The sequence below is a fragment of the Anomaloglossus baeobatrachus genome, chromosome 6 (genome assembly GCF_048569485.1).
Source record: "Anomaloglossus baeobatrachus isolate aAnoBae1 chromosome 6, aAnoBae1.hap1, whole genome shotgun sequence".
Taxonomy (NCBI): Eukaryota; Metazoa; Chordata; class Amphibia; order Anura; family Aromobatidae; genus Anomaloglossus; species Anomaloglossus baeobatrachus.
The window spans coordinates 172461896-172475188 of record NC_134358.1 but is presented as its reverse complement, the minus strand read 5'-3'; the positions used below and the strand labels follow the sequence as shown (position 1 = coordinate 172475188).

General features: G+C 44.3%; 1 protein-coding gene across 1 annotated transcript; it reads right to left on the bottom strand.

Annotated features, from left to right (window-relative positions):
• Nucleotides 1-3552: 3552 nt before the first annotated feature.
• TGIF1 (TGFB induced factor homeobox 1) lies at nt 3553-11773 on the bottom strand. The gene is made up of 3 exons (XM_075316386.1): nt 11684-11773; nt 7350-7576; nt 3553-5011 (listed from the first exon to the last, which is right to left on the bottom strand). The coding sequence occupies exons 1-3, from the start codon at nt 11697-11699 to the stop codon at nt 4436-4438; spliced, it is 819 nt and encodes a 272-aa protein (XP_075172501.1). The 5' UTR covers nt 11700-11773; the 3' UTR covers nt 3553-4435.
• Between the last annotated feature and the right edge of the window lie 1520 nt (nt 11774-13293).

The window sequence follows — 13293 nt, the reverse complement described above, 5'->3', positions numbered from 1 at the left end:
ACAGTGCCTAGTTTGTAGTGGTTTCTTTACAGATCCACTTCAAAGAATTGACAAGCATCCTATTTTTCCCACTAGGTGCTTTTCAAGAAAACAAACAAAAAGTCCCCTCAAAACAAAACTGGATTTACCATAGAAACTAATAAGACCATTACGTTTGTCCTGCTTAGTTCCTGGTTTTTTGCGCACCTACTGACAAGACTATATTTTCAACGTCTTTTGTGTAGGATCAGATGGCACACGGAAGCACTTCCAATAAAAAACACATCGGATAACGTATGTCCATTCTGTTATTATGGAACATGTCCTATCCTGTTCCGTAACTGCACTCTATGACACAATACAAGTCAATGGGTCCGCAAAATTCCCGTAAGTCACATGGAAGTACTGCTGTGTGGCTTGTCGGGTACCCCTGCAGTCTCTGTCCCACTTCCCCGCCAGCCCCGCAGCTGCTCGGAGAGAAGTGTCAGCAACTGCCTGCACAGCAGTGTGCAAGGAGCAGCAGGGATGAGGAGCACTGCTGTGATTAGGTTAGCTAAGTTCTTTACCTGCGTTGATGGTCTCCGCTGCACTCCCGACTTCAGCGCTCGTCACGGCGTTCCATTGCCTGCAGCGATATCACCAAGTCTCGTGGGAGCTTGTCACGTCACAGCTATCAGTCTTGGGCCGCCCGTGAGACTTGCGGTGGTCATTGAACTCAGTAACAAACGCTGATGTCACGAGTTTAGCGGCGTTCATCACCGCAGGTAATGTACTGTGCCTAGCTAACCTCATGACGTCCGCGCTTGTCATGCCCTGCGGTGACCTGGCCTGACGTAATGATGTTCGCTCAGGTCACTGCACTGCTCTCCCAGCCAATGGGGAGCATTCTGTTCTTCATTGACTGGGAAAGAGAGTATGGTATGGATCATCGTGAGACCACTTAATGGATTACGCCGGCCCCGGATTTGTTTTTACTTTACAATAATTGGTGAAATAGGGAATGTGATGAGTGTTTTTCCAAATAAAAATTTGTTTGTAGTTTTTTGGGGTTTTTTTTTTATTACTGACTGGATTAGTAGTGTTGGGTATCTGATAGACGCCGTAACATCACAAATCCCAGTGCTTGATGACATTACACAGCTGGTATCAACCCTATATATTACCGCATTTGCCACTGCACCAAGGCAACGGGATAAGCTGAGGCGAAGCACCAGGATTGGCGCATCTAATGGATGAGCCACTTCTGGGGTGGCTACGGCCTGCTATTTTTGGCTGGAGAGGGAGGTCCAATAACCCCCCCCCCCAGTCTGAGAATACCAGACCATAGCTGTCCGCTCTACCTTGGCTGGTGATCGAATTTGGGGGGGGGGGGGGGGGGGGGGGGGGGGGGGACACCCCACTTTTTTTCTTTTAAATTATTTAAAATAACAGCGCGAGATGCCCTCTGTTTTCGATTACCAGCCAAGGTGAAGGTGCCAGCTGTGATCTGCAGGTTGCAGCCATCTGCTTTACCCTAAGCTGGCTACAAAAAGAGGGGAGACCCCACCTTGTTTTTTTTGTTTGTTTTTTTTTTTAATTATTTATTTTTTGGGCTAAATACAAGGCTAAGCGCTTTTTAGTGCCACATGAAAGGCACCAAAGGATGCAAGATTACAAAATGCTGGGGAGACTGACATTATAAATGTCTCATCTCTCTAGTTGCTTCCGTTTTTGTTTTTTTGCGGTCCACGAAAAAAAAAAAAAAAAAAAAAAATCGTATGTCACACAGATGCATCCATGGAAAAACAGGTCCTTTTATTGCAAAGCACAAAAAACGGGACATTCGTGTGAATGTAGTTTGTAGGGCGAATTCACTCCTAAAAAACCCACATCTTTCATGTTTTCAAAATGTTCTGCTTTCAGGAGTCACATGCTGCGGTATAATGAATGTTGTACACCTAAATCGGACTTCTATCGTTCTTTTGAATATTATTTATATATCTTACTAAAAATAAAAAAAAAAAAAAATGGTTGCTTTTAGATATTGCCCCTCAGCAGCTGGTATCCAGCCCTGTTCATGTGTAAAGGACGCTACCAAATGATGTGATCTGAGAGCTGACCGGTTTATCAAATGACCACCCATGTATAGTGAATGGGTTACGATGGGCTATACTGCTGCTCCATTTTGACCAGAATTATGATAGCGCACTGTGTGAGGTATATGAGACCTCTCCACCATGTCTTAAAATACCTGAAAAGACGTACCCCAAATTTAGAGCTAAAAAAATAAAAATCTGGGGTGGTTCATAATTCGGTGGTGTCTTACCGGAAAGGGGCAGCAGTGGTGGTGGAGCATGGCTCACAGAAGGCAGCGGAGGAGCAGGTCGATTTTGCGGGCAGTGCAGAAGGGGGCCCAGATGCTCACTGCGGAGCTGTGCTGCGGGAGCTGCTCAGTGCTGGGGTGGCCGGCAGAGAGGCACTAGCCATTCTGAAGATGTCGGCAGGTGCGGGCTTCAAAGAAATAGCAGTCATAATCGGCACTTGCGCAGATGAGCGCTTGAGCCGAGAGCACCATCTGCGCATGAGCTGACTCTGGGCACCATTATTTGAAGAACTTACCGCTGACATCTTCAGAATGGCCAGTGCCTCTCTGCCCGCAACAAGCACCAGCATACAGCAGTGGCGGCCGCACAGGGCCTCGCTGCCCACACCGCAGAGAGCAGCGCCCGCAGCACAGCATTGTCTGCCTCCTGTGATCCCTCTCACCAGCTCCCAGTAAGCTACATTTGGATTTTAAGACGCACCCCTCAATTTCCTCCCAAATTTTTGTGAGAAAAAGTGCGTCATATAATCCAAAAAATATTGTAATTCCTAAAAAAAAACAAAAAACGCTCAATAGGACTTTGAAATGAATAAAAGGTCATTTAATAAAAATGTTCCCATATGAATAAATAGAGAATGCTAAACATTTTAGAATTTCAATGCTGGCCAATTTCCCATAATTTTTCTTTTACAGATTAGTTTTTGTTTTTTTTTTAAATAGGGAAAAGGAGGTTTATTTAAAAGCTTTATTTTTAGCATTCTAAGGAACTTGTTCCCGCCACGATCATAGCGCAAAATGGAAGCGTGCACAATGGGAGCTATTACAAGAACACCCGCAACTGGTTCATCTACATGTGGCAATCAGTTACTAATTGCAGCATCTAAATGTTACACAGCAGCAATTGAAGCTAGCTCAGGTAGCTGCTGTTATGCAACTGCTTGGTATGGATCGGGTTCAGCTCATGACCTGGCTCCATACATCCTGCCTGAGACTCCTCATAAGAGAGAGAGATTATATTATATAACACAAAAAGTTGTTAATGGGTTAAACCTAGTCTACAGTGACTTTTTTTTTCACTTGGATGTCACAAGTTAAAAATACTAAGTGTTTATGGAGGATTTGATTCATAGCAATGGTTGTTCTTTTAATTTGATAGGCTGTGTAATGCGCAAATAAAAAACTAAAAAAAAAAAAAAAAATAAAGTTATAAATGCCTCAATGCCGTAAAAATTAAAAACAAAAAAAAAAAAAAAAGAAAAACACAACTGCACTGTGATTTGTTATTTTCTATATTACAAAAACAAACATACAAAAAATTAAAAAGAAAATACATGTCAAAAGAAACAAACTTTACATAGCAGTTAATATTCCAGATGGGAAAAATATCCAGTTACATGGCATTCTCATTCCATCCCCAGGTAACAAAAACACATTTTTACATTACCTCAAAACAATAATTTTATTATATATTGAAATAAAAAAAAAATGAAAAACTAAAAAGTGGTAGACAGTAAGTGAGCATTTTCTGCTGCTCTGGAATGATGAAAAGGTCTGTTTCATTCTAAATATTGCACAGTTTGAAAGGTACCAAAAATTATAAAAAAAAAAAAAAAAAAAAAAAGTCACAATCTTGGGAAACATCTCACATTTAAGCAAAATCTACCAAGAAACGTAAAGCATGTTGTTTCTACAGTAGCTCTATCTTAAAGAAGATTGGAATGAAATACAGTATAGTTAGGATGCATGTATACTTGTATAATATATACAATCACACAACACTTGATATCTGCTCTCCATCACCCCTGAGATTTGTTTAAATATTACTGAAGAAAAAAAAAAAAAAACGTGGCAACTTTCTGAATTCAATATCCATGAATGGCAATGGAGAACCTCACTAAAGTCAAAAGCTGTAGTCACAGTCGTAAAGGACCAAGAAAAAAAATATAAAAACAAAAATAGTCATTGAAAAGGGTAAGACCTCTTTATGTCTAGAAAGCTTCACTTTCATAATCCCGTGTGCAAATAACACGAATATATATTTAAAAAAAAAAAAAAAAAAAAGAAAGAAAATTTATCAATTAATGCAAACTGTCTTTGATATCGACTTGGGCAGTTCGAAGGAAATGTTCAGAACACTTGACAAGTGAAGAAGATTTAGGACATGAGTTTTGACTGCAGCTCCATCTCTGCTGCTTGTTTGAGGGCAACATCAACCAACAACTGGAAGCCACTGAAATCCTGATAGTGATCCGGTGGGGTAGGTGGAGGAGTGTTGAATAATCCACTCTGTGTATTTGTGTTTTGTCCTAATTTTATAGTGTCTTCATAGCAGACATATGAGGTTTCTGTTGGTTGTTTTGCCTCAGATTGCTGCTGTTCTGGGATCTGACCAGCATTCAATACATGGGTGAAGTTGAAAGGAGTGTCATTTAGTGATGTGACAGTGGTATGACAGATGACAGAGGGTCGAGCCAGAAGAGACTGCTGAGAAGACAGTTGTGATGCCAGTAACTTCCCTGAGTTCTCGTTTGACCCCGCAGAACTGAAATTAAAAGAGTTCTCATCTATAGTGGGAACGTAGGGTTTTGACCCTGTCGGAGAGTCCATCGGCATCACGTCTGTAAATTTGGCTCCCTTCCTTGAAATGGTGAACTGATTGGGGTCTTTTCCATCTTTTCTCAGCATATCAGGCAAAAGCCTACGCCTTGCATTGATGAACCAGTTACAGACCTAAAAGAAAAAAAAAAAAAAAAAAGAAATCATGATATTCATTCCTCATTACATGGGTGTTAGGCTTCAATGAGCGAATTGACACGACATTCAGGAAGAATGAGAATTCTTTGGCGTTCAGCTGTTGCTGAACAACTCATGGCAGGCTAAGCATCCTTGGAGATTAGGTTCTGCAACAACTGTAGTGGGAAAGCTGCCCAGCCCTGCTGTAATTCTGGGATGGGAAACGCCGAATGAATTCTCATCATCTTGGTATCTGGATTTTTCATCACATCCCATACACTTCTCAAAATTGTTACGCCCATGCAAAAAATATGCACTTGGTTTAAAAAAAAAAAAAAAAAAAGTTAGTGAGGTAGTCAATAAATAAATGCCTACTACAACAACAGCCCAAGTTGGCTGTTCAAGCATTAATTATACTGCTCAACAATTATTATACACATACACACCACTATGCCATCATAAAAGCTTGTGTATAACCTATACTTGACCATACATAGGGTTGACATAAAGCGATGCCTAGAGTGACAGCACTGAGCTGTGGCCACTGTGCCTGCTATCATTGCAGCACATATTTAAGAGGCACTGCCATCAAAGAGAGATATATATATATATATATATATATATATATATATATATATATATATATATACACACACATACATATAGCGCAATTATAAAGCACTGTATTTGCAACTTCTTATTTTGCCTCTCTACCCAGTTAATTCTTCTCCTTTCTCTGCTATATGTGGAAACGGGAAGTCTTTTCCCTGTATAAATCGCCCCTTTCTTAAACACCTGACTCAGATGCTCCCCTCCTCCCCTACCAGTGGCTTTTGCAGGGAAGAGATTGCCCATTTCTACATAGAGCTTAGAAGGATTCAGCTACTCTGTTTTTAATCATGTGATATCATAGACCTAATGGAAAAAGAGAAGAATTAACTGGGTAGAAGGGCAAAATGAGCAATTGTATTTACACAGTGCGATCAAATATGATGATTGCTTCATATGAAGTGGATACAAATTTTGCAGAGTGTTTTTGATTTTTGTGCACTTTTGTTTTGTCGTAAAAGTCCTTTAGAAATTGCTGTTACTGCAGCAGTTGTGCGCTGATGTGTTTTATACCTGCAACTTTGTACAAAAGTCACAACAACAAGATGCCACAGAAAGGACACATGTAGCTACAGCCCAATTTAGAAATATCTGGAAACCGTCGCTTCTGTTAATGATTTAATTATTGACCTCTGACTCAAACTTCCGTGTACAGGTTAGAGATGCTATACATCAGAACCATAAAGTTTCTACTAAAACAATGGTCTACTTGTCTGTCTAACGCCGGAGGAATGTTACTTCTGAGCACTTTCATTCCCCCCCCCTTTTATAATGTTGCTCACATGTTATTTCCCATACCTTAGGCTAATGGTGGGAAGTTTTGCTTTGAAACAAGATGCTGTTTGTCTTTTAGCAGAGACTGAGGTGACTCAAGTGCTGAACTTACTGTGCTACCAGGCATATCTTCAGTTACCTCACAACAACCTCGACGGCTTTAACCCTTGCATTGCAAGCAAAAAACCCTTCCAGTTTCAACATGGGGAACAAATAAAAGACCAGCATACTCTCCATTATGTGTGAGTGCTATGGATTGGAAATTTTAAACATAATAGTTGAGTAAATGTGTAAATCCTTTTATTCCTCCTAAAGCTCCCACAATTGTGGAAACCACACATATGGCATTTTGCGCTTCCTTTTTCATTTCTACCCTGAAAACTGTGCTGCGTTAGTGCAACATTACACAATTTGAAAGAGCAATTTTGTGGTACTTACTCAAAGCATCAAATTTTGCATAGTACACAACCTCAGCATTTTTAAAGCTTCCAGATGACAGAACAAGTGTGAGCTGTCATCAAGAAATATAAAGTAGACTACAATTCACATGGGCATCTCCTCCCCACCCCCACGACTTAATGGTGAGAACTGCCCCTTTCTCACAACTACGTGTTTACTGGTCAGATTCCTTTTAGAGGACGTCAAACAAGGGGCTGTGAGGTTTCCTGGGTAAACTACAGGAAATGAGAAATCTTAAAATCCGGAGCGCATGGACTTAGCATTTTCAGCCACGCGGAGATTTGGCAATTATTTGCATCGCGTTCTGCAGAACAAAAACCACCAACACAGAAGAAACACTAACCCACTTCATGTTCCCCGGTCTGCTTACATGAAAGAAGCTCCCAATGCCACAACGTATTTACATCATAAAGCTACAAACTACAGAACAATCCATCTCAGCCTCACATGATTAGAAGCAGCAACATCTCAGTACGATGTTCCTCAAACATACCTGTAGTGTGGAGAGCTGCGTCTGCCGAGACAGGTGGGCTTTCTCTTGTTCTGAGGGGTAGGCATTAAAGCGATGCTCATATAACCAGTCTCGCAGAATCTGGACTGAATCTTTAGGCAAGTTTCCACGCCTCCTTCTCTTCACTGAGCCAGAAGTGGAGGAGAGATCCAGGGGGACATCCGTACCATCATCATCCTCAGTCTCACTGGATGATGGCGGAGGTGAGCCTAAGGAAAAGACATGTCAACATTAACCTGATGTCAAATGCCATAAGATTGCATCAAGGGGTGGGAAATATGTCCCAGCAAACGGCAGTTAATATGCCAAGACTATAGCAGGAGTGACATCACATGAGCAGAACGCTGCATTTTACATATTCCATCCTCCTCTGATATCATTGACTTCACAGCTGAATGCATCACTCCAATATTTCCATGTAGAGGGAAGTCAGACAATGGCACAAAGTAGCTAATAAAAGTATGTTCATAAAACTGGAGATTTTTAATTTAAAGCTGATCATTGTTCTCATGGTTTGGGACTCATGGTTCACAGATTTGTAGCCACAGATCCATTTCATAGTGGGGCGCAGAGCTCTTTACCCTTATAATAAAACCTTCAATGACATTGCTTTGTTTACCTCATCTATCCAATGCGAGATGAGCGGTGTTTAAGGGCACCACCATTAATCAATCACTGAGGATTGTTGGAAGTGTATTGTGGCGCAGGATGAATGTGACAGACGCCGTCTCGAACACAATGTGGAATGTGAATGAGCTGGGAGACTCAAACGGATATTTTCAGTAGATGGCTGTGTTGTAAAAGCCAGAAATACCTCTATTGCTACGGCAAACACCACAAGCCAAAGGCAGAAAACGCATCATGAGAAAAAAAAAAAAAAGTGTAAATTGCTATGTTATATTCTAATAAAGCCATCATATGCATTCAGTGCCAGTACTGCAGTGTATCAGATGGGTGCTACCGCGCTATCAAATCACTGCATTACTGCGAATAGTTATTAGCATTGTACTTTCCCTTTCTGAGCAACGATTATGTCATTTCATACTGACACAGACCTGACAGATGACTCAAGAATGTTGCAAAACAGAAACCTGAGGGTGGCTGACTTCACCGCTTCATCCAATGCAACGGGGAAAGTTTAGTCATTTACAGAGAGAACATTGAGTCAGGTCTGGTGAAGAAGGGCTGTAAGGCATTTACACAAAGAGGACTGCTCATACCCATGCCGCTACAGTACAAACTGTACTCAGTGATATATTTACTCAAAGGAGTAGCGATTAAAAAATATATATATCACGTAAAAATCAAAACATCAAACTTGCTAAAAACAGAATAGAGATTACTACAGCTTGTTAGAGAATAAATAAAAAACCCTACACACATTAAAGTGACCTTCATGAGGTAAGAGACCGCTTCAGACAGCCTGCGAAACAGTAAAGACAGTGCCGGGATATGTAAACAGATATAAAACCTGCATCAATCCCAACAGGAAACGGCTCAGACGGAAAACACAAGTAGTCAGGGTTCTTATCGGTTGCTTAAGTAAATAGAGTCGTTAAAACTGCTTCACTTGAGGAACCTGTCATTCCTAATTGTTACTTGTTCTGGTGAAAAAACACTCATAAATGTCTGTGTGAATTGTGGCTGGTGGAAGAAGAGTTTAACGAGACAAAGCCGGAGCTCCATACACTTTAGATCACGTCACACATGGTGGGCTTCCAATATTTATACTTAATATATACTGTATATTTTTACACACACTTAAAGCACATGAAGAGGTGTGATTTACTGGACAGATTGTGCCTAAGATGGGGCAGCTCCTGCTCACTTTCCTTTCTGTTTACAAATAAACCACTTTATAAAATCAAGGCCATGTGTAAAATAAGATTTTATTTTTTTTTTTTAAGTTGAAAAATCAGAAAATAAAAACACAAAACTCAAAATTGAGGGGGGGGGGGGCGCAGTGCTGGCATCCTAGGACTACTGCTGATGGAAAGCAAAGAAAAGAAAAGGAGACGGGTGTCTATTGGTTAGTCCAGTGCATTATCTGGCTGCACAGAGGAGAAAGCCACAGGTCATCTGCCAATACAACTGCAAAGAGTACAAGTTTTTAAGAAGCAGTTGTCTCACCAGGCTCAATGTTATATATACATATATATGTATAATACATACATACATACATACATACATACATATATATATATATATATATATAAAATATAAATATATAATATATATATATGTTATATATTCACACATATTACATACAAACATATACAGTATAGAAATATTTTTAAGTAATTTATATGTATAAAGTTGACACTGACAGGTGTCACTACGTTACGTTTCTGAGAGTGGAAGTGGTTAGAAAACATAGCACGTGATGATTGTGGGAACACACATAGGTTATGAGTTTATGGAACTGATTGACGTAGAACAAGTTCAAACATTTGGTACACAGCCCTCCTCCAAAAAACAAAAACAAACGCTATTTGTCATTTATGCCCAACACATTCAAAGTAACCATCCACTTTCCAGAGAATGTTTTCCTGGCTTTAATAGCTCTGCTATATCTGGGCTATAGTAACTGCCCAGCAGCAGCACATGCTTTCCCTCCTTCCTGGGACACCACAGATCAGGCTGAATAGCAGACGTGTGAGCTTTGTACTTGGATGACTTTTCACCAACAGGAATCTAAGGGACTTTCCAAAAAGACTCATTTCTCAAGTTCCTCTTCAAGGAGCTTTACCAACAACTTGATAAATAACTCAGTGGATTCATTCAGCAACCATATAATGTCAGTGGTTGGGTTCTGCATGGCTCGGTTGTCTGATGGTGGAAGAAGTGAGGCAGCACTACTAGCCTTTCTTCCTTGCAGCCAACTGAACAAAAGCTCCAAACATGTCCCATGGCAGGGGGATGGGAGCAGCCTTTTGTTTCAACTGCTTGAAAAAGTTTCAAGCATCTGCAAGCAGTTTCCCCCCTCCTGATCTGTCAGCAGCACTGCCCCCTCCCTGTCACCCTGCTCCTCTCCTTCCAACGTGCCCTGCTGTCTTCTGTGAACAATGCTGAGCACACACAATCCCCTCACATGGCTCATACTCACTGAGTGGCCTCAACTCTGTACTTCCTAAGGACAAATAACACGAAACCACAGGGAAGATAAAGGAGAGTGAGTATTGCTCACACCAAGGAAATGTAAAGTCCTTAGTGCCCTTTAAATGGTCAATGGAGGAGCACAATGTGAAAGGCTGCCCTGACCTCTCCAGGAGTAATGCCCCATAGGCAGCTGGGTCCCTTACTCACTGTGCCAGTACTGACTGGTACAAAAGGTATCACAAGATTAGAATTGTGTTCCTCTCACTGAGAACATTCAATAATTTAAATAAAACTGACTGGAGCATAATGTATAAAGTTTTCTAACTCTGTTGATGCTACCTCAACCCCAGCTGGGTCTCTTATTCACTGTGTCTGGAGTAACTGGAGCACAATGTATGCCCTGGGTTCTTCTCTAGCTCTACGTGTTCTGCCCCATCCCCAGCTTGGACTCTTCCTCACTGTGTCAGTACTGACTGGAGCACAATATAAAAGGCTATGCCCCTTACTCACTGTGTCAGCACTGTCTGGAGCACAATGTATGTCCTGAGCTCTTCTGTAGGTGTGCTGCCCCCTCCCCAGCTGGGTCCCTTACCCACTGTGTCAGCACTGACTGGAGCACATGGTGCTCAGAGGAACAAAGGAATCCCACTTGAGGCTGGCGCTCACAAAGACGCCTCCATCTGGCGTGCAACTCTCCAAACTTTTAGGAAAGTGGAGAACGAGACTGAAAAAGCCCAGAATCAGCGGAATTGTTGTCCTAAAAAGTTGTGCAGCCCTTCCCTCAGGAATGCCGGCCACTCTCCAGACAAAGCCTTTCCCAGGGAGCGGAGGGTGGCTGCCCCGGGGACTGGACCTGTGGAGGGTGAGGCTGGCACGGCCGGGGCACCATGGGGCTGCCGTGTGCCCGCAGGACATGTGCGAGGAGTCACCTCCCTCGTGGAAACTTTCTTTGTTCACTCGTGAGGCTGGCCGCTCCACGCTCCTTTGTGTGCAGCCCGCACTCCGCGCACCAAACTTTTCCCAATCACAACAAACTACCACCAACACGTCCCCTCTGTCCCCAAAGGAAAGCGAAGGGCAGGACAGCGACCAAAACTTCCCGTGCAGCTCCGCAGCCCCGCCGCAGCCCCGCAGGACCCTGTCCGGACAGCCAGACACATGCCACCAAACAAAGGGCAGCGGGCGCCGGGCACAGCCTGACCGCGGCCATCACCCACCTCTCTTCGTCTTCATGGTGTAGCCGGCTGTGGAGGCGCGTGTCCCGGGATGTCCCGCACACAGAGCTGGTGGATGGAGTGTCCCCCCGCTGCTCAGCACTCACTATAATGCCCGAGCTGTGCGCTCCCTCCCCGCCCGCCTGTCAGACACAAGGGGAGGAGACCAGATGGCTTCCCCCCCTTTTCTCCAGACACGGCGGCACACACAGCCGGCGCCAGGGGGCGCTCCACTCCGCCTGCGGCCGCCTCCTATTATGCGCTGATAGCTGCAGACGATTCCTGTGCGTCTAGGTGGCATCAGCAGCAGGTACAGCCTGGCCCCATGGCCGCCTGGGGAAGTGTCCCTCTGCTACACAGGCATTGTCCCAGGGCTGGTCCACCCGGCCACGTCTCCCGCCACAGTCTGCTCCTGTCAGGTGAGCACAGGTCTCGGCTCCTGCAGACTCCAGCAACGTGAAGCCCTCACAGAGCAAGCCGGTCAGATCCCTGCCGCCCCGGCTCCTCAGATCGGGGCATAGCACTGGCCCTGTGTCCCATTCCCTGCCAGGATGTGCAAAGCTCAACAGGCTGCCCACTAACAGCTCACATGGCCGGTAACAAGTCAGCAGGCTGCCCACATGGCCACAAACAGCTTAGCAGGCTGCCCACATGGCCACAAACAGGTCAGCAGGCTGCCCACATGGCCACTAACAGCTCACATGGCCGGTAACAGCTTGGCAGGCTGCCCACATGGCCACTAACAGCTCACATGGCCGGTAACAGCTTGGCAGGCTGCCCACATGGCCACTAACAGCTCACATGGCCAGTAACAGCTTGGCAGGCTGCCCACATGGCTACTAATAGCTCACATGGCCGGTAACAGCTTGGCAGGCTGCCCACATGGCCACTAATAGCTCGGCAGGCTGCCCACATGGCCACTAATAGCTCGGCAGGCTGCCCACATGGCTACTAATAGCTCGGCAGGCTGCCCACATGGCCACTAACAGCTCGGCAGGCTGCCCACATGGCCACTAACAGCTCGGCAGGCTGCCCACATGGCCACTAACAGCTCGGCAGGCTGCCCACATGGCCACTAACAGCTCGGCAGGCTGCCCACATGGCCACTAATAGCTCGGCAGGCTGCCCACATGGCCACTAATAGCTCGGCAGGCTGCCCACATGGCCACTAATAGCTCGGCAGGCTGCCCACATGGCCACTAATAGCTCGGCAGGCTGCCCACATGGATGCTGACAGCCCACTGTCTCCCCCAGGTGAGACTCAAAATGACATCCGCGATCGACACTGGTGAGCCCATGCCTGTCAGTGACAGGGATCCTCGATTAATCAGCCCCGTCCCTTTGACCCTGTGGTCCTGCGTCCCTTTTATTATCCCCAATGATAGCAGGTTAACTTGGCCCTGGATACATTTTGTCCCACAGAGTTTCCTGGACCACCTCCCAGTCCACACTATAGCGGCAATACACATCGCCCCCATAGGGCAGAGAGATGAAAACTCACTCTTGTTCTGCAGAACCAGAGACCACTCATCCAGAGAAGCATCGGTCGTATCAACTGCAAGTTTCTGCCCTGGTTACTTCTGTGGTTTAGTGCTTACAAGTGCAAACACGAT

Bases quoted from the DNA above. Each gene is read 5' to 3' on its own strand.
- TGIF1 (XM_075316386.1), bottom strand. The intron at 5,012-7,349 runs GTATGTTTGAGG...TTTTTCTTTTAG, and splicing joins CGCAGCTCTCCACACTACAG to GTCTGTAACTGGTTCATCAA.